The sequence below is a fragment of the Equus caballus genome, chromosome X (genome assembly GCF_041296265.1).
Source record: "Equus caballus isolate H_3958 breed thoroughbred chromosome X, TB-T2T, whole genome shotgun sequence".
Classification (NCBI taxonomy): Eukaryota; Metazoa; Chordata; class Mammalia; order Perissodactyla; family Equidae; genus Equus; species Equus caballus.
Window position 1 is genome coordinate 112,529,120 of NC_091715.1, and position 21,230 is coordinate 112,550,349.

The window sequence follows — 21,230 nt, forward strand, 5'->3', positions numbered from 1 at the left end:
AGGGCATCCATACAATTCGAAACACCGGTCTGGAGATCAGAACAATTTTATGGGATATAAATTTAGACACAGCAGAATATGAGAGACATCTGGAACCATAAAAGCTTCAGAGAGAGTTTTTAGAGTAATAAAAAGAGAATGAGATCCAGGCCCAGCCCTGCGGCACAGTGCTTAAGTTTGCAAACTGTGCTTTGGTGGCCCAGGGCTCATGGGTTTGGATCCCAGGCACGGACCTACACACCATTCATCAAGCCATTCTGTGGCGGCATCCCACAAACCAAAGAGAGGAAGACTGGCACAGATGTTAGCTCAGGGACAATCTTCCTCACCAAAATATGAAAAGGATGAGACCCTAAGAGCAAGCAGAAGAAAAGTTAGACAAGGACATCAAAAAGAATCAGGGAAGAAAAATGACGCAGAAACCAAGAAAGTAGTTTCAAGAAGAAAGACATGCTTATCATTGTCAAATGTAACATAGATTTTGCCATTAGTAGGCACATGTTAAGTTCTAATGAGGGACTATTTCAAAGGAGAAATAGAGGTGAAAGCCAAGGAGCAGTGGGTTAAGAAGAGATGAAAAACTGGAGACCTAGATATGAAAAGTTTGGCCCTAAAAGAAAGCAAAGAGAAAAAGCAACAGCTGAAAAGGGAATCAGGAATAATGGTAGAGGTCTGAGAACATTTATAAGATAGAAGGTAAAGAGACAGAAAGGACATAGAAGAGTGAGCAGATAATTGATAAACGAAAGAAACAGAAGATGCTGCAGTCAAGAAGTTAGATAATGAGAATTGTATTATTGTTACTCAACAACAATTCTAATTAAAAATATCCATTATACATGAAAACTCAGAAGGATACTACTTAGTTTGCAATACTGCACATATTTAAAGGACCTAAAACCCAACCTAATATTTACATAGATTTAAAAATATTCTGTAGCTTCAACTTTTTACTCATTCAACTCAAGTGTCCTCAATTAATATTCAGTTCTGAATAACTTAAGTTTTATTGCATCTAAATTCAAATGCTACAATACAGGCCTATTCAGAAACAGAAAGGTCAGCTCATCTCTGAGGCTTATAATAAATTTCACAGGAGAGACAGTTGACTTGTGCACAAACTCTGACTCAGAACAAACCAGGTTATTTCACAAGCCCAGCTGGCTTCCATATTCCAATATAAAATTAACCATGATCATAAAAACTATATAAAAATATTTTCTTTGGGGTTAGCTTTTAAATTAAAATACTGCACTATATTTATGAAATCAGATATATATTTTGAGTCATTATAATGTTTTATTACAATAGTAATAAGATACGTTTGAAGACAAATATATATGCCATCTCAATAAGTCAAATAATCCTTAAAACTAACTTAGTATACTTGTTCTAATGCCTTTTAACTTTGTTCCTTTAGAAATAAATCATCAGATGCATTTAGAAATTCATGTGTTATCATTCTTACAAGATGTTACAAGATGATCAAGTGGGACTTATTCCAGGGACACAGGGATGGTTCAACATCCACAAATCAATCACTGTGATACACCACATTAACAAAATGAAGAATAGAAATCACATCGTCATCTCAATAGATGTAGAGAAAGCATTTGACAAAATACAGCATCCATTTATGATAAAAACTCAATAAAATGAGTATATAAGGAAAGCACCTCAACATAATAAAGGCCATATATATCAAACACAATGCTAATATCATTCTCAATGGAGAAAATCTGAAGGCTACCCCTCAGAGAAGAGCAACTAGACAAGGATGCCGACTTTCATCACTCTTGTTTAACATAGTACTGGAAGTCTTAGCCCAAGCAATCAGACAAGAAAAAGGAATGAAAGGGATCCAAAATGGAAAGAAAGAAGTAAACTGTTATTATTTGCAGATGACATGATTTTATATATAGAAAACCCTAAAGAATCCACTAAAAAACATTTAGAAATGATCAATGAATACAGTCAAGTTGCAGGATACAAAATCAACATACAAAAATTAGTTGCGTTTCTATATGCTAACAACAAAGCAGCAGAAAGATAAATTAAGAATACAATCCCATTTACAACTGTGACAAACAGAATAAAATTTCTAGGAATAAACTTAATCAAAGAGGTAAAAGATCTGTACACCGAAAACTATAAAACATTGTTGAAAGAAATCAAAGACATAAAAAAATGGAAAGATATTCCATGCTCTTGGATTGGAAGAATTAACATAGTTAAAATGTCCATACTTCTTGAAGCAATCTATAGATTCAATGTAATCCCTATCAAAGTTCCAAAATTTTTCACAGAAATAGAAGAAAGAATCCTAAAATTTATATGGAACAAAAGACCCCAAATAGCTAAAGGAATCCTAAGAAAAAAGAACAAAGCTGGAAGTATCACACTCCCTGATTTCAAAACATACTACAAAGCTATAGTAACCAAACCAGGATGGTACTGGCACAAAAACAAACACACAGATTAATGGAACAGAATGGAGAGCCCAAAAATAAACACACACATCTATGGACAGTTAATTTTCTAGAAGGGAACCAAGAACATACAATGGAGAAAGGAAAGTCTCTTCAATAACTGGTACTGGGAAAACTGGACAGCCATACACAAAAAAATTAAAGTAGACACTATCTTATACCATACACAAAAATCAACTCAAAATGGATTAAAGACTTAAATGTAAGACCTGGAAACATTAAACTTGAAGAATAAAACATAGACAGTACACTCTGTGACAGGGGTCCTAGTAACATATTTTCAAGTAGCTTGTCTGACTGGGAAAGGGAAACAATAGAAAAAATAAACAAATAGGACTACATCAAACTAAAAACCTTCTGTACAGCAAAGGAAAAATATCAACAAAATGAAAATACATCCTAACAACTGGGAGAAGATATTTGCAAACCACATGTCTGATAAGTAGTTAACATCCAAAATATATAAAGAACTCATACATCTCATAAAAAAAAACTAACACAATTAAAAATGGGCAAAAGCTCTGAACATACATTTTTCCAAAGGAGATATACAGAAGACCAATACGCACACGAAAAAATGTTCAACATCACTATCAGGGAGATGCAAATCAAAACTACAATGAAGGCATCAGCCCAGTGGTGTAGCAGTTAAGATCGAGCACTCTGCTTTGGTGGCCTGGGTTTTGCCAGTTCAGATCCCAGGCGCAGACCTAGCACCGCTTACCAAGCCATGCTGTGGCAGGCATTCTAGATATAAAATAGAGGAAGGTGAGCACAGATGTTAACTCAGGGCCAATCTTCCTCAGAAAAAGACAAGGATTGGCAGCAGATGTTAGCTCAGGGCCAATCATCCTAAAAAAAAAAAAAAACTAGAATGACATATCACCTTACTCTCAACAGAATGGCTATAATTAACAAGATAGGAAACAATAAGTGTTGGAGAGGATGTGGAGAGAAGGGAACCCTCATACACTACTGGTAGGAGTGCAAACTGGTGCAGCCACTATGGAAAACAGTATGGAGATTCCTGAAAAAATTAAAAATAGATCTACCACATGATCTAGCTATTCCACTGCTGGGTATTTATCCAAAGAACATGAACACGAATGCATAAAGATAGATGCACCCCTATGTTCATCACAGCATTATTCACAATAACCAAGACTTGGAAGCAACCTGGGTGCCCATCAAGGGATGAATGGATAAAGAAGATCTGGTATATATACACAATAGAATACTACTCAGCCATAAAAAAAGATGAAATCCAGCCATTTGTGACAACATGGATGGATCTTGAGAGCATTATGCTCAGTGAAATAAGTCAGAGGGAGAAAGGCAAATATCATATCCTCTCACTCATAAGTAGAAGATAAAAACAACACACATATCAACAGAGACTTGATTGGTGGTTACCAGAGGGGAAGGGAGGAGGGAGTAAGGTGAAAGGGGTGATTAGGGAGATGTGCGTGGTGATGGATTGTAATTAGTCTTTGGGTGGTGAACATGTTGTAATCTACACAGAAATCAAATATATAATGATTTACACAGACATTTATATAATGTTATAAATCACCGTTACCACAAAAGAAAATAAAAAATTTAAAAAGCACAAAAACCCAGACTATTTGCTTCCCCTCCCCCCAAAAATTAAAGCTACTAATTTATATTAAACATAATTTCTCAACAAGAGGTTAGATTTTCATATTTTGTTGTATAGCTATTAAAATAATATTAATATATTTCTGTAAACAATTTTTTTTAAAAGTAGTTATTTCCTGGGATAAGTTTACTTTGAGAAACAATGAGTTTATTTATTCATTTATTTTTTTATTGGGGTCATAATAGTTTAAAACATTGTGAAATTTCAGTTGTACATTATCATCTGTCAGTCACCATGTACATGTGCCCATTCACCCTTTGTGCCCACACTCCAACCCCCTTACCCCTGGTAACCACTGAACTGTTCTCTTTGTACATGTGGTTGTTTATCTTCCACATATGAGTGAAATCATATGGTGTCCGTCTTTCTCTGTCTGGTTTACTTCACTTAACATAATACCATCAAGGTCCATCCACGTTCTTGAGAATGGGACGATTTTGCCTTTTTTATGGCTGAGTAGTATTCCATTGTATATATATACTACATCTTCTTTATCTGATTGGTCTTGTTCCTGTTCTCAGAAGGATGGCTTTCAGTTTTCATGTCGTCAGCAAGAGTTTGATTTCTTCACTGCCGGTTTGGATACCTTTTACTTCTTTTTCTTACCTAATTGCTCTGGCCAAAACCTCCAGTACTATGTTGAATAAAGGCGGTGAGAGTGGGCACCCTTGTCTTGTTCCTGTTCTCAGAGGGATGGTTTTCAGGTTTTCCCCATTGAGTATGATGCTGCTGTGAGTTTTTAATATATTGCCTGTATTATTTTGAGGTACTTTCCTTTTATTCTGATTTTATTAAGAGATTTTATCATGAATGAAAGTTGGATCTTGTCAAATGCTTTCTCTGTGTCTATTGAAATGATCACATGGTTTCGGTTCCTCATTTTGTTAATGTGGTTTATCATATTGATTGATTTTCGGATGCTGAAACAACCCTGGGTCTCTGGTATAAATCCCACTTGATCATGAGGTGTGATCTTTTTGATGTGTTGCTGTATTCAGGTTGCCAATATTTTCTTGAGGATTTTTGCATCTATTTTCATTAGCGATCTTGACTTGTAATTTTCCTTTTTTGTGTTGTCCTTGTCTGGCTTTAGTATCAGGGTGATGTTGGCCTCGTAGAAAGTGTTAGAAAGTGTTCCATCTTCCCAATTCTTTGGAACAATTTGAGAAGAACAGGTATTAAATCTTCTTTGAATGTTTTCTAGGATTCTCCAGAGAAGCCATCTGGTCCTGGATTTTTATTTGGGGGGAGGTTTTTGATTACTGTTTCAATCTCTTGTAATTGGTATATTCAGATTATTTCTTCTTGATTCACTTTTGGGAGGTTGGAAGAGTCTAAGAATTTATCCCTTTCTTCTAGATTGTCCCAATTAGATGGCATATAGGTTTTCAATGTATTCTCTTATAATCTTTTGTATTTCTTTGGTATCCATTGTAATTTCTCCTCTTTCATGTCTAATTTTATTTCTTTGAGATTTTTCTCTTGTTTTCTTAGTGAGTGTGGCTAACAGTTTGTCAATTTTGTTTATATTCTCAGAGAACCAGCTCTAAGTTTCACTGATTCTTTCTATTGTCTTTTTTGTTTCAATTTCATTTCTGCTCTGATTTTTATTATTTCCCTCCTTCTGCTGAGTTTGGGCTTTGTTGTTCTTTTTCTAATTCTGTTAGTTGTAGTCTGAGATTGCTTATTTGAGATTTTTCTTGTTTGTTAAGGTAAACCTGATTTGCAATGAATTTCCCTCTTAGGACCACTTTTGCTGCATCCCATATGGGTTGGTATGGTATGTTTTCATTTTCATTTGTCTCCAGATATTTTTTTTATTTGTCCTTTAATTTCTTCAATGATCCATTGGTTGTTCAGTAGCATGTTGTTTAGTTTCCACATCTTTGTCCCTTTCTCAGCTTTTTTCTTGCAGTTGATTTCCAGTTTCATAGAATTATGGTCAGAAAATATGCTTTGTATTATTTCTATCTTCTTAAATTTATTGAGGCTTGACTTGTTTCCAAACACATGGTCTATTCTTGAGAATGTTCCACATACACTTGAGAAAAATGTTTATTCTGCAGTTTTTGGATGGAGTGTTCTATATATGTCTATTAAGTCCATCTGGTCTGGTTTTTCACTTGATTTCACTGTTTCCTTGTTGACTTTCTGTCTGGATGATCTATCCATTGATGTAAGAGTGTTAAGGTCCCCTTCTTTTATTGTGTTGTTGTTGATATCTCCTTTTAGGTATGTTAATAGTTTCTTTATGTTCTCTGGTGCTGCAGTGTTGGGTGCATAGATATTTGTAAGTGTTATGTCTTCTTGGTGGAGTGCACATTTGATCATTATATACTGCCCCTCTTTGTCTCTCTTTACCTGTTTTGTCTTGAAGTCTACTTTGTCTTACATAAATATGGCAACACCTGCTTTCTTTTGTTTGCCATTAGCTTGGAATATCACCTTCCATACCTTCACCCTGAGCCTGTTTGTCATTGGAGTTGAGGCGTGTTTCCTGGAGGCAGTATATTGTTAGGTTTGTTTTTTAATCCATCCCACCACTCTCTGTCTTTTGATTGGAGAATTCAACTCACTTACACTTAGAGTGATTATTGATATATGAGGGCTTAATACTGCCATTTTATCACTCATTTTCTGGTTCTTCTGCATTTCCTTTGTTTCTTGTCCCACGTATTTCAGACTACTAATTCGGTTAGGTAGTTTTCTATGCTGGTTTCTTAGTTTTCTCCTTACGTATTTTTTGTGTCTCTGTTCTACTTATTTGTTTAGTGGTTACCATGAGGTTTGCATGAAAAAATCTCGTATATGAGATAGTCCATTATCTGGTAACCTCTTATTTCCTCAGACTAAGCCATTTCCATCCCTATCCTCTTCCACTCTTAAGTTGCTTTTGTCACATCTTATTGCATCTTGTGTTGTGGGTTTGTGTTAAAATGAGATTATATTTATTTTTGGTGTTTTCCTTCCCTTTATCTTTAATGCTATAATTAAATGTTTGTTAACCTGTTCTGATGGATAGCTACAACATTCTGATTTTGTCTACTTTTTTTTATTTATCTCCCTACTCAGGGCTTTGTAACCCCCTTCTTTTTCTTTAAGGTATTAGTATCTCTTGAGGATTTCTGGTAGGGGGGTCTTGTGGTGATGAACTCCCTTACATTTTGTTTATCTGGGATTTTTTTTTTTTAAGATTGGCACCTGAGCTAACAACCATTGCCAATCTTCCTTTATTTTCTGCTTTTTCTCTCCAAATCTCCCCAATACATAGTTGTATATTTTAGTTGTGGGTCCTTCTAGTTGTGGCAAATCTGGGAATGCTTTTATTTCTCCATCATATCTAAAGGATATTTTCACTGGATAGAATATTCTTGGCTGAAAGTTTTTGTCTTTCAGAGTTTTGAATATACCATTCCACTATCTGCTAGCCTGCAAGGTTTCTGCTGAGAAATCCACTGAAAGCCTGATAGGGGTTCCTCTCTAAGTTATTTTCTTCTGCCTTACTGCCCTTAGTACTTTTACTTTGGCATTGACTTTTGCCAGCTTCCTACTACATGCATTGCAGTAGGTCTTTTTATATTGATACTGTTAGGAGATCTATTGACTTTTTTCACTTGCATTTCCAGCTCCTTCCCCAGGTTTGGGAAGTTCTTAGCTATTATTTCTTTGAACAAGCTTTCTGCTCCATTCTCCATCTCCTCTCCCTCTGAAATGTCTATAATCCTTATGTTGCACTTCCTAATTAAGTCGGATATTTCTCAGAGAACTTCATTTCTTTTTGGTCTTAGTTCTCACTCCTCCACCTGAATCATTTCTATATTTCTGTCCTCAACATTGCTGATTCATTTGTCCATATTATCAACTCTATTGTTCAAGGAATCCATATTATTCTTTATCTCATCCATTGTCTTTTTCATCTCTAATATTTCTGATTGGTTCTTCACTATAGTTTCAATCTCTTTTGTGAAGAAGTTCCAGAACTTGTTGAACATTCTATTTACATTTTCTTATAACTCATTAAGTTTCTTTATGATAACTATTTTGAATTCTCTGCCATTTAGATTATATATTACTGTGCCTTCAGGATTCATTTCTGGGCACCTGTCATTTTCCTTCTGGTCTGGAGATTTAATATATTTTTTCATACTGACAGATGACATGGATTTGTGCTTTCACATAGTGGTAGTACTTAATCACTGCTTCCACTTGCCACCACTGAGTTGGGGTCAAGAGCTGTGTATTCTGAGCCCACCAAGATCCTTGGCTGAGCTCCCAGAGGCTGCTTTTAACTTGGGTGCTGGGCTACAGGGAGGGGCGCATTCTCCTGTGCTATCTTCAGGGCTTCTCACTCTGCCCTCACTGTCTGTTCTCCTGGCATGTTGGTGTGATGAAGACAAGCCTGCAATAGCTAGTCACCTCTGTGTGGGACTTTTCCCTGGGCTGTGAGGGACCCTGGAAAGTGTTGGTGTTTCTGTGGAGGGCCAGCCCCTCCCCCCTTTCCACTTGGAGTTGTGCACAGTCCCTGGGTCACTGACCTTTGGGAGGAAGAGAAGCTTACCTCATTTCACTTCCTCAGGGGTTGCTCCAGCAACTCCACCTTCAGATATATGGCTACATGGGTCTCTCAACTGCTGGAATATGAATGTCCTTTTCATTGTATCTTAGTGGGGAGAGTTTTAGGGGAGACCCGCACGATGAAGCTTGCAGTGATTTTATTTTGGCAACAAGGACATTAAATTTTATTTACTAGAGTAGTAATCTACACAACAGTGGCCTGGTTATCTAAAAGAATTAATGTAACTCTCCTACAGTGATTTACTTAGTCACATAATCTGACCCAATTTATCTTCTTGCTCATATAATCTGGTCAATATATTGAAACATTTTTTACTTAGCTTCAGGGGCTTACTTGAAAAACATACTACCCAAAATTAGTCTTGGCAACTAAGAAGCAATAATGGAGAGACAAACATACACACAAACACTTTGAAAAAATATACTGAAAACCAGCATCATCTATAATTTACCATGGGACACAAACAAAGAAATTCCATGGCTCAGTCATTTATATGTGTCAGGATAAAGTTGCACAAAAGCTCTGTATGCTTCATAACACAGCAAAGCTAATGGAGCCATCACCGAGCGAGCTCAGTGATAATTTGATATAAATCTCTGGAGTAGTATATTTTAATGTTTAATGAACTATAAATACAGATTAAGTTCAGTAATATATCCTATGAACAATCCTTTTGATTCTCGGGAGATGGGTCATTAAATAAGAGAAATTTTCTTTTTGAAAGAAGGACGCTTCATAGAAATTGATGATGTTTTAATCATGAAAATACTGGCAATTTTGAATAATGGCTTTGATTTAATTTAGAGAGTAGTATCTGGATTTTATAAGGTTTTTTTACATCTTAGGAAAAAATGGTTGACATTCAATTTTTTAACAGTGTCTTAACAGTGACATCTTCTGACTATTGAGGAGAACTACATATCTCCTTAAAACATTCCCCAGTGAGTGAAACTTATCTTTGCACTTACTTTATTAAGTATGGAAGAAATTAACATTTGCTAAATGATGATTATATAATGGACACTTCAAAGATTATCTCACATGATCTCTTAGCAACTTACAAAATATAGCAATACTATAGAAGGTATGCTTAAGCCATAAAAAATAAAATGCTTATTAACAAATAATGCTATTAAATCAAAGAAATATTTTTTAAAGGGTCACTGAGGCCTCTATTAAAACTTTATTGAGAAGTTCACTTGAATTACTACAAAATATTTAAAACTGTATTGATTTTAAAGTATCTGTTCATTTAATATTAGGCTATCCGCAGTAGATAAACAGGCAGCATAGGTGCTCTGGGTTCAAACAAGCTAGGTTCAAATCTTGACTGAGCTGCTTATTAGCTAAGTGACCTGAAGCATATTACTTAGCCTACCTGTGCCTTAATTTCTCCATCTGTAAAATAGGAATGATAATATTTTTACTTACTTCTTAGGGTTGTTACGAAAATTAAATGAGTAGATATTTGAAAAGTACACACTTAGAACAGTGCCTGGCACTTAGTCAGTGTTATGCAAGTATTTTCATAAATAGAATTTGTATGCTTTTAATATACTAGAAGATTAAATAAATATGGAAATCTCTTTTATGAGTTAGAAATACTAAAATTTCCCCCACATCACCAGTCATTCATCAAGCTTTATCTATTAACAAATTTTACTGTCTTTGTTCAAGGTCTCATAAACTAAAAGAGGGGACTTTAAAATAAACTGCAGAATGTAAATATAACTACAGATCTGTAAAGGGTTGGGATAAATAGACTCTCACCATCAATGACCAGGGTTCTGCTTACAGTGTCCTTCCCTTTTTCCCTGTCTTTTATTTCTTGATTCTCTCTCCTATTGTTCAGGTAACATGAGGCTCATTAAAAGGATTCAGTAATTATTTGTTGAAACATTAAACCTGTCAGACTTGCTAAGACATATAACATTTTTGTTTTGGTCATAGGATACTACTTCCAAATATATGTTACACTCCCATATAAGGAAACAGATCAATGTGCACAGAGACTCATTTCTACCAGAGAAAAATATAAAATATAATCCTATTCATTAGTGATATTAACCTCAAAATACCTACAATTCAGCTTAGAATTCAGTATTTTGATAAAATTTTATTATTATTATTATTAAATAAAAATTAGGTTTTGGAAAACAGAAAAGGTGCACAAAAACAACAGAATTTGCTATTCATGGAGCAGGAGCTTGTTTGCACTGTTCATTTGAGTTAGAAATTCCAAAAATGTATTCTGATTAGTACTGAAGATTATTCCAATTCCGATGACTGGCATCTGCAAATATAGCAGACTTTAACCACAAATAGATAATATTATAACATTTACAAAGGTGTACACAGTAAAATTTCATTGAAACTCTGCTAAGCAGAAATTTGGGAAAATTCAGATGGTCTAGCTTTTAATTTAGCTAAGATAAACGACCATCTTAAGAAATCTACTAAGGTAATAAGAAGAAAAGAAAATGGGGGAAAATGCTTTCAAGTATTTTTAGAACAACATAAATAAGATTTATTTACATAGAAACAGTTAAATGCTAACTGCAAATATGTGTCAACTATTTATTCAAACAAATGAAAGATCTTTTCTGGGCAATTCTTTTAAAACATTACTACATATTGCTACAACTGATAGTGTAGGAAACATTCATCTTTCTTGTAAAGTATTTAGTAAATCATAATTCATATTGATTTACTCATTCTTAAGTATTCTGAATTACTGAAATTTTACGGATAAAACTGAATCATATTATTATCTATACCACATACATGTGGGAAATCAAGATAAAATAATACATTTACAATATTTAACTAGAGAGTTATATTCTACCTTCTTAACACAAAACAAAACTGACAAAATCAAAATTAATAATTACAAAGTAAATTTTACAATTAGGTACCTTGAAATAGTCTTTTCTAATCTGTTTGCTCCGTCTCCTTTCTTCACTCTGCCAGATTATAGGTTGAGATTCTGGCCACTGTTGTTCATCTATTTGATCCTTCTGATTTTCTAAGGGCTGCAATGAGACAATTTCTTTTAACTAAATAACTAAGAACAAGACATTAGATATAACAGTAACTTAATTTTTTCTTACCTGCCATGTAAGGGGTGATAAGGGTGAATTAACTTCATCTGCTGAGATGCTGAAAAATTAAAGATGCCTTAATATGTTAAAATATTTTAAATTACCCTTAGGTATACATTACGAACATTATAAAGTTGTCTCTTTTCTTACCAGAAATCTAAAGAATTTACCCATGCCTATGCTTTGAACTAACAACATAAAACTTCAAGTTGACAAAAACATAGTTAAGTTCCCAATCATTTACATTCCTTAAAAATATCAAAATAGGCTTATGTAATATCACCCTATGCATAGGCCTATTCTAAGGATTTTTTAGAGGCCAAAAGAAATGTAATATCTAGAGACATATAGTCAAAGAACAGACAGGATATTTATTATATTCAAATCATTACCAAAAATTTTTTTAAAAACCCAACAACTAATAATTTCTTTAGACAAATTTATTTTGTCTAAATGCCCAAGAGTTTAGAGGAATAAGTCCTTTTTGCCTTTGAACTAATGATTATGAGCCTCTAACCCTTCAGTCTGACACACAGGGGGGCTATGGTAGAAATTCTTTTCACCTAGTTGTTTTGTGGGGTAAGGTAGATCATGCACGCTTCGTTAGGTAGCAGATTTGAACAAGGAGTTCCTTTGGAAAAAATACACGAACAAAATAACCACTAGAGCTGCTGTTACTCAACACTGTTCTGGAACTTATCTACAGTACAGTAAGAAAAGAAACATTTAAAAATTAGAAACAAATTTTCAAAATTTATAGAAAACATGATTACACAAGGGAAAAAAACACAAAAAGTCTATTATTAAGAGAAGTAAGGTTACCAGCTATAGAAAAAGATACAAAAGTTAATAGCTTTCCTATATACCAACTATAACAAGTTATAAAATGTATTTGGACAAATCTCATTCATAAAGAGAAGGAAAAGTAAAAAATACCTAGGAAAAAACTTAACTGGACATAGAGAAGACCTACATGAAAAAACCACAAATGTCTAGTAACAGATTTGAATAACTAGAAAGTTCTTGGACAGAAAGACTAAATATTATAGGTATAAATTCTTCAAAATGACTGATAACTGAAATCTTTTTAAAAACTCAAGAAGTATTTTTGGGCTTCTTTTAGAAATCAGATAAAAGAGTTTCAAAGTTAATTTGGAAGAGTGGATGATCAAGAGAAAACTTATATAATAAAGGCGACTTCCCTACCAGGAAATTATATATTCTATTAAATTATATTAATAAAATAGTGCTAGCTCCAGAATCTATAGATTTTTCCGTGGAATAGGAGTACAGGACCACAAGTATAACAACTTATAATAAAAATGAAATTTAAAATAATTGTGGAAATGATGGATTATGTAACAAATAGTGCTGGGGCAACTGGTTAATTGTAAAATATACACAGAAAGAAAGAAAGAAAAAGAGAGGGAGAAGAGGAGAGGGAGTGAGAAAAAGGAGAGAAGGAGGGAGGAAAAAAACTAGATTCCTTACCTCACATCAAATACCATAATTAATGGACTGAAAGAGTTAAATATAAATAAAGATGAAATCACATAAGTATCTGAAAACTATGGTCAGTAATTTTTTAAATGTTGAGGTGGAGAGGGCATATGGAAGAAACAATCACACCTAAATATTGACAAAGTACATAAAGTGTAAAAATTAGGCTTTGCATCTGGCCAAGATAGAATAACAGTGACCAGATTTATATCCTAACTGAAAACACTAAAAGAACAGACAAAATATATAAAGTTATGCTTTCTGAGACATTCAATACCAGGCAAAAAAAAAGACATTTATCCCTTAGAGATGGGTAACAAACAAGGTGAACCCCACCACAATTGAGTCAGATTGCTTTAGAAAGGGAGCTTCCAGGCTACAGCCCAAAGACGGGGAACCAAAGCAGGGCTGAGAGAGCTCTCTGAATTGAGGAGACATAGCTGGGAGCCTGGGAGCAAAAGGTAGATTGAGTTAACAGGACAAAGTAACAGAAAAACGTAATGCACAGAGAAAGAACGTAAGAACTCTGCAGAGACATCCTTCAAATTTTCAGCTGAGTAGTGATCACTGATCACAGGTGTGAGAAAACTACCCTAGGCAAAAGAATGAATCACCAGAAATATTAGAGAGTAATTCTCAGATTCACAGAGTATTAGGAATAGTACCAGTTTCCACAAGCCAAACAGGAAAATGTTATAGTTAATGGGGAATCAGGTAAAGTACTAAGAAAGGTCTTGCCTCATTAGGGGGGCAAATTTGGTCCCAGACTAAATGCCACACTGATCCCACATAATAAGTCATAAAACCAAGTCCCCAAAATATAAAATTGTTACAAAATAATTTAATCACATCCCAGAACAAAGCTCAAGAATATTTACAGAAATACTATAACATCCAGCATCCAAGAAGGTAAAGTTTACAATGTCTGGCATGCAATCAAAAATTCAACCAGGCAAGGGCCAGCCCAGTGGCATAGTGGCTAAGTTTGTGTGTTCTGCTTTGGCAGCCTGGGGTTCATAGGTTCAGATCCCAGGCACGGACTGACACACTGCTCATCCAGCCATGCTGTGGCAGTGTCCCACATATAAAATAGAGGAAGATTGGCACAGATGTTAGCTCAGTGACAATCTTCCTCAAGCAAAAAGAGGAAGATTGGCACCAGATGTTAGCTCAGGGCCAATCTTCCTCACCAAAAAAAAAAAAAAAAAAAAAAATCAACCAGGCAAGGTTCAGGAAGCTAGAGGAAAAGACTAAACATGTTAAGTACAGAAATGATAGACATAAAATAAATAAAAATCAAAGTTTAAGAGCTAAAAATACAACATCTGAAATTAAAAATAAATTGGATGGGATTAACTAAAGCTTAGACATTTCATAAGAAATGATTAGCAAACATAAAAACACAGCAAAGGAACTAGCAAAAATCAAATAAAGAACAAATAGACTATCATTGATCTGTGGGAAACTTCAAGCGGCCTCAAACACATATAATTGGGGTTCCAGAAGAAGAGATCAGGTGACAGAAAAAATATCTGAAGAAATAAAGGCCCCAAACTTTCAAATTTCTTGAAAACAATAAATCCACAAATTTGAGAGGCTCAATGAACTCCAAGCAAAAGAAACATGAAGAAAACTACGCCAAGATGCATCAAAATCAGATTACTTAAAAGTAAATGACAAAGAGAAAATGTAAAAAGTAGCCAAAGAAAAAAGACACATTAGGCTCCGTGAAACAACAATTGACAACAGAGTTCTCACTGGAAACAATGCAATCCAGAAGACAGTGGAGAAACTTCTTTAAGGTACTGAAAGAAAAAAACGTCAACCCAGAATTTTGTACTTGCAAAGATATCTTTCAAAAATGGAGGCAAAATAAAGACTTTTTCAGACATAGAGAAACTGAAAGGATTCAACACCAGCAGACCAGCAGTAAAAGTAATGTTAAAGTAGCTCTTTCAGGTAGAAAATGATACACATAGAAATATGGATCTACACAAAGGAATAATGGACACTGGAGATGGTAACTGAGTAAAGATAAAAGACATTATTCTGGTTATTTAAATATCTTTAAAGAAATAATTGACTATTTAAAGCAAAAATCATAACAATGTACTGTGTTGTTTATAACATATACAGAAGTAAAATGTATAGCAACAACACTACAAAGGCCAAGAGAGAAGAACAGAAATACACTGAAGGTTCTTACACAATATATGAAACAGCATACTAGCACTTGAAGGCAGACTGTGAAAAGTTAAATATTATACTTTAAACCCTAAAACAACCACTAACATAACATAAAGTTATAGTTAATAAGCCCACAAAGGAGATAAATTAGAATTTTAAAATATAATTCAAAAGATGGGAGAAAAAGAGGAAAGATGGCTACAAAAGATAAGACAAAAAGGAAATACATAACAAGACAGTAGATTTAAACCCATTAATATCAATAATTACATTAAATATAAACAATCTTAACACTGCAATTAAAAGTCACATTATGAGATTCAATGAAAAAGAAAGATGCCACCATACACTAACTACAAGAAACCCACTTTCACCAAAAAGATACAAATAAATTAAAATAAAAGCTAGAGAAAGATATATCATGTTAACACTAATCAAAAGAAAGTGGAGATGACTATATTAATAGCAGAAAAGTAGAATACTACCAGGAATATAAAGAAAGTCATTTCATAATGACATGGGTGTAACTTCACCAACAGGACATTACAATCCTAAACATTTACGTATTTAATAACAACTTCAGAATATATGAAGAAAAAATGATAGAACATTAAGGAAAAAGACAAATGCACAATTAGTTTTGGAGAGTTCAACAGTCTTCTCTTAATAACTGATAAAATCAAGATTGTAGTGTGCCCAAGGGATGACAGAGTGGTGTTGACAAACAATAAATAAACAAGTATATATTCAGAATGTCAGATGGCAAAAAAGTATACATTTAGAATGTCAGATGGTATTAAGTTCTGTGGAGAAAAATAAAGCAAACTATGGGACAAGGGACAAAGGAGTGGGAGAGGCATGTGCTTTCATCTAAGTTGTACAGGGAGCCCCTGGCTGATGAAGTGGCGTTTGAGCAGAAACCTAAAGGCAAGGGAATAAGCTATATGGTTATCTGAGGGAAAATCATTCCAGGCAGAGGCAAAAGCCACGAGAGGGAGAAAAAACTCCTGGTGTATTGAGATTCAACAAGGAGGCCAGTATAGATGGAGAATAACTAACCAGGAAGAGTGACGCAAGAGAGGAAGGCAGTACGGGGCCAAATAATGTTGAGATATACAAGTCCTCAAAGGATTCTAGTTTTTATTCTAAATGAGATGGTAAGTCATTAGAGAATTATGAAGAATGACATGATTTGACTTCCGTTTTAAAAGTATCAATCTGATGCTTTTTGAAAAACAAACTAAAGGAAAGCAAGGGCAGAAAGGAGACCTGTTAGGATACTTTTGTAATATTCCAAGTAAGAGATGGCTAGGGTGAGGGTGGTTGGTGGAGAGGTGGTAAGATGTGATCAGATTCTGGGTCTATTTTGAAGGTGCAATCAACAAGATTTGCTAATAAATTAGATATGGGCTGTGAACGACAGTGACAAGTTAAGGATTATTCTGAGGATTTTGAGCTGAGCAACTAGAAGGATAGAGTTGACATTTTCTGAAATGGGGGAAAATGCAAGAAGAACAGGTTTAAGAGGCAGAAGGAGAGAGATTAAGAGTGTGGTTTGGAAAGTTAAGTTTCCTATGCCTATTACACACATCTAAGCGAAGGTGGTGAGTAGGCAACAGGTAATACAACTCTACAGAGGATATTTATGTACACACATACACACATGCCAATGTAAATATTCATGCACACATACAGAAAAAATGTCTGAAGAGAAAAATGCCAAAATACTATGACTTCTCATCTATGCAGAGTAGGATAATGGGCGATATTTGTATATTTTTTCTTTGAGTTTAAATTTCCCAATTTGTCACTTCTCAACAATAAAGCTACATTACTCTTATGGTCAGGAAAAAGTTTTTAAATGTTTTGTTTTGTTTTTAAAGAAGGAACTGGGTGACTGTTTCAAAATAAGAAGTCATAGTTCTGTGAAGGAAATGTCAGGATTGGCTATCACAGTTTTGAGGTTTGGGCAGATGGGGCTTTCTCAAGAGTATGTCAGGAACCTGGGGAGGAAGCTTAAGATGGGAATGAAAGAACTAAGAGGGAAGGTAATAACAGAAACTTTAAGAAAAACAAATATTTAAGATAACAGAATCAGCTTTCAAAAAGGAAGAGAGTGAATTAAATCGGTTAAATGAAATTTGAGATAGGTGTTTCTCGACTTGAGTATGATAAGTCATCTTACGCTTGAACTGATTCTGAAAGGTTAAGTGAAAAAGAGAAGAAGCAGGGGCAATCCCAGCAGAGAGAGCAGGATAGAGAACACAGAGACGTGAAACCAGGCTGTAACGAGGAAAGAGGTACTGTTCTTAGTCACAAAAGGTGCCAGTGGAAGAGAGCATGAGATGAGGCTCTCGAAGTAGACACTCACTTCAGTCTTACGGGTTAAGCTAAATATTTTAAGCTTTGTCCTAAAAGTTAGAAAGAACCATTAGAAGATAACAAATGGTGTCACATAGTCAGACTTGTGTTTTAGAACCATCACTCTTACATCAGTGCAGAAGACAGATTTAAAGGTAGGCAAAACTGAAGAAAGGAGATATGTCTGGGCACTGTTGCAATAGTCCAGGTAGAAAAAAATGAGGCCTGAACCAACACAACTGCCATAGGTAAGAAGAGGTCGGGAGAGATGCAAGTAATATTAAAAAACTACGATTTTCTGTGACTGACTGGATTGGGAGGGGTGAATAAGAAAGAGGAGTTTCTGATGATTCCAAAGTCGCTCGCTTGCATGACTGTAATAAATAGCGGTACGTTCACTCAGGCAAATAAAACAAAAAAAGGAGAAGAAATAGCTTTGGGGAGAAATAAGTGCAGTTTGGACTATGAGGTATCAAGGAAAAGACATCCACTGGGATTTGCGGATCTGGAGGAAGCAAAGTGTTCTTATTACCATATGTTAAGACCTGGGGTTCTGGAGCCAGACAACCTGGGTTTGAATTCTCACTATATCACTTACTAGCTGTGTGACCCTGAGCAAGTTATGGTAATTTATGAGCCTCAGTTTTCTCACCTATAAAATGGGGATGACAACAGTAACAACTGTATTGAGTTATTACGAGGATTAAATGAGATAATACATCTAAAGCACTCAGAACAGTACACATATAACAAGAATTCAATAAATGTTCATTCTTGCTCTGAGTACTTCCATACCCACTCCACAGCCTTAGAACTTTACACTCCCTTAAGAATGACTCAGGAGTTGAGTCTGATGCAAATTTTCAAACCACCAAAAAGAATAAATAGAAACTTTCAAGGTCTTCTAGTTCTCTGGAATTCATAATATGTGGACTTAGACCATGTATTCACATAGAAGAATTTAGTAAAATCCAACTGAAAAGAAATCAAAAGGTGAACAATAACATAGAAAATAAACACAATGATGAAAAAACACATTATTCCTGGCAGTAATAGCAATACAATAAATGTTGAATTAATAAATGAATAAGTGACTCCATTGTCAAGACAAAATACAAGTATGAGCACAAAAAGAGATCAAATCAGCATTTTGGGATTCGTTTATATCAAAAGTAAGTTTACTCGTGCTGTAACATATTTCTTCTTTAAATTATCTAGTTATATTAAATCGATATCCTTTACTCAACTAAAGCCCATATATGGAAACATCACTGACAGAGGATCAAGTCTCACTACAAATATTAAATATAAGGACTAAGATATTTTTATACCTCTTTTCACATTCCGCAGCTTGTTTTGGCTTGTTTCTTGTGACAGAAGTTGAACGATTAAGAATCCTAAAAGTAAATCAACACATTAATTCCAAAGTACATTAAAGGGAATAGCGTATACACATGATATAAAAGATCTCCATAATAAACTACATCTGGTCCATGAAGATCTTTGCTAGAAAACAATATTTAAATATTATTTAGATCAGGTGCCTAATGGCGCACTGGCTATTATGAAGGAATGAAGCTCACCAACTCTTCCATGCATCTTCTTTTATAAACCCTTTCTCGAGGCTTGGATATCTTCTAGCCATGCTATTGCCCTGTGCATATCTAACTTTTGCTGAGACAGAAGATAAAGAGATGCAGATTGTTTAGGTACCATCATGACTGATTTAGTTTTCCCAACACAGCAAATGATAGGGTTATGTTGCTGTAATACATAATCATTTTTCCAAAAGCCAAATAATAAACCTTAATTCTAAATGCAAAGCCAGTGCTAAAGTTCAATTCTTTAAAAAAACCACAAGTTTATTAAATTTTTAATAACCAAATCAAACAATATTCCAAGAAAATCAAAAAAGGAAAGAAAAATAAAGAACGATAAGGCGTTGTATGACGGAACCATTTGTCCATAATTTTACATAATTCTAAATATTAATCCCAAAGTCAAAAGTAATGAATTTATTAACATAAGTAACTACCAAATTTAAGAGTTCTTAGTATTTATCTATTTATTATAAATATAAATGTAACAATTTTCAATTTTAAAGTTTAGTTTTACAAGGAGTAGAATATCTTCCTTTTATTCAAAATAAAATCTCAGATGTCAACTATCGGAAGAATATAGAAAAGAATTTCAAATTAAAGCTACATATTGACTACTAAAATACATAATGAAATAAAGATAAGTCGGTAATTACAGAAAGATGGTTAACATAAAGGAACCAATTTCCATTACCCCAGTGTCTTCACCACCTTGGATCTAGTAGAGCCTCACTAGGAGGAAGTCACAGTGAGGGGAAAAGGACAAGTATCATAGACAAAGCAGTAGCTTTGTACCAAACAGTTTTGAGATTAATGACACCTTTATTCTTCTGTCTATGGGCATATGCTAAAATTGCACTGAATCCCCAAATGCAGAAGAATTGAAGTAATAAAATATCTAAGACTATTAGGAAAAAGTATATCTTTAAAGAGTGATTTTAAAAAGGAGATGTAACAGTGTGTACTATCCTGGGGGTGAGGAATGTCAGAATTATTCCCAGGGTGGGGGGTAGTCAAATTATAACATCCTTCACTACAGTGAATTCTGAATTCTCCCCACACCTCTCTCACTAGCATTTTGATTATTGATGTGTATGAGTCATATTGTAGCAGAAAGAGAAAAAAGTTGAGATCTACTTATCTTTAAAATATATTGTATGTACTTGAAAATTTTCCTATGTCAATTTTGCTGTGAACATTGATATTTAATGTTTTACTCTGTGATACTCAGTCAAAATAAGCATCTGTTTTATCTAAATATCTATTCTAGATTATTAACCCACTTGCCTATTCTAGTTACCAGTACTGCATTGTAAGTAAAAGACTATACAAATTCAGAAATATCAACCTGGCCCCTTAATACTTAAGGCTTCCACAAACACTAGATACCTTGATGCACGTCCTGCTGCTCTGGTCCTCTGGAAGAGTTTTTCACTGAATGATGCTCTATAACATAAAGGCCTCCATCTGTGTTCACATCTCACGTAAATCAACCAAACCAAAAGATGGGAGAAGTAAGATGTTTTGGGAGACGACAGGGAAGTCATTAGTAAAGCAAGCAGAAAAGAAAAAAATGGATAGATTCCGAGGGTCGAGAAAACTACCTAATTATAACTAACAAGCTAGAGGTTAACATGATGCTCCTCAAATTAGAATGTATATATGATCAGGAAAAAAAAACACATGAAACAAGTAATTTAGATAATTTATATAATTCTAAACCCAAATAATAAACTTCTCAAAATCTGATTTGGCTTT

The 21,230-nt window shown here is 34.4% G+C and overlaps 1 protein-coding gene across 12 annotated transcripts in view; it reads right to left on the reverse strand.

The window, feature by feature from the left end:
* The window catches only part of LRCH2 (leucine rich repeats and calponin homology domain containing 2), a 105,655-nt gene that overhangs the window by 25,553 nt on the left and 58,872 nt on the right, over positions 1 to 21,230 (reverse strand). For 6 of the 12 annotated variants that reach the window (XR_011435069.1, XR_011435068.1, XM_023634469.2 and 3 more), the window contains 3 exons: positions 19,206 to 19,271; positions 11,836 to 11,884; positions 11,641 to 11,757 (listed from right to left, as the gene is read on the reverse strand). Coding sequence is in view for 8 of the 12 variants with exons in the window: in XM_023634469.2 (XP_023490237.2) it covers positions 11,641 to 11,757; positions 11,836 to 11,884; positions 19,206 to 19,271 (232 nt within the window). In the remaining 4 variants the exon portion in view is untranslated. Of the gene's footprint in view, positions 1 to 11,640; positions 11,758 to 11,835; positions 11,885 to 19,205; positions 19,272 to 20,861; positions 20,952 to 21,230 lie in introns of all 12 variants that reach the window. The other 6 variants (XR_011435067.1, XR_011435066.1, XM_023634468.2 and 3 more) reach the window with 2 other exon arrangements.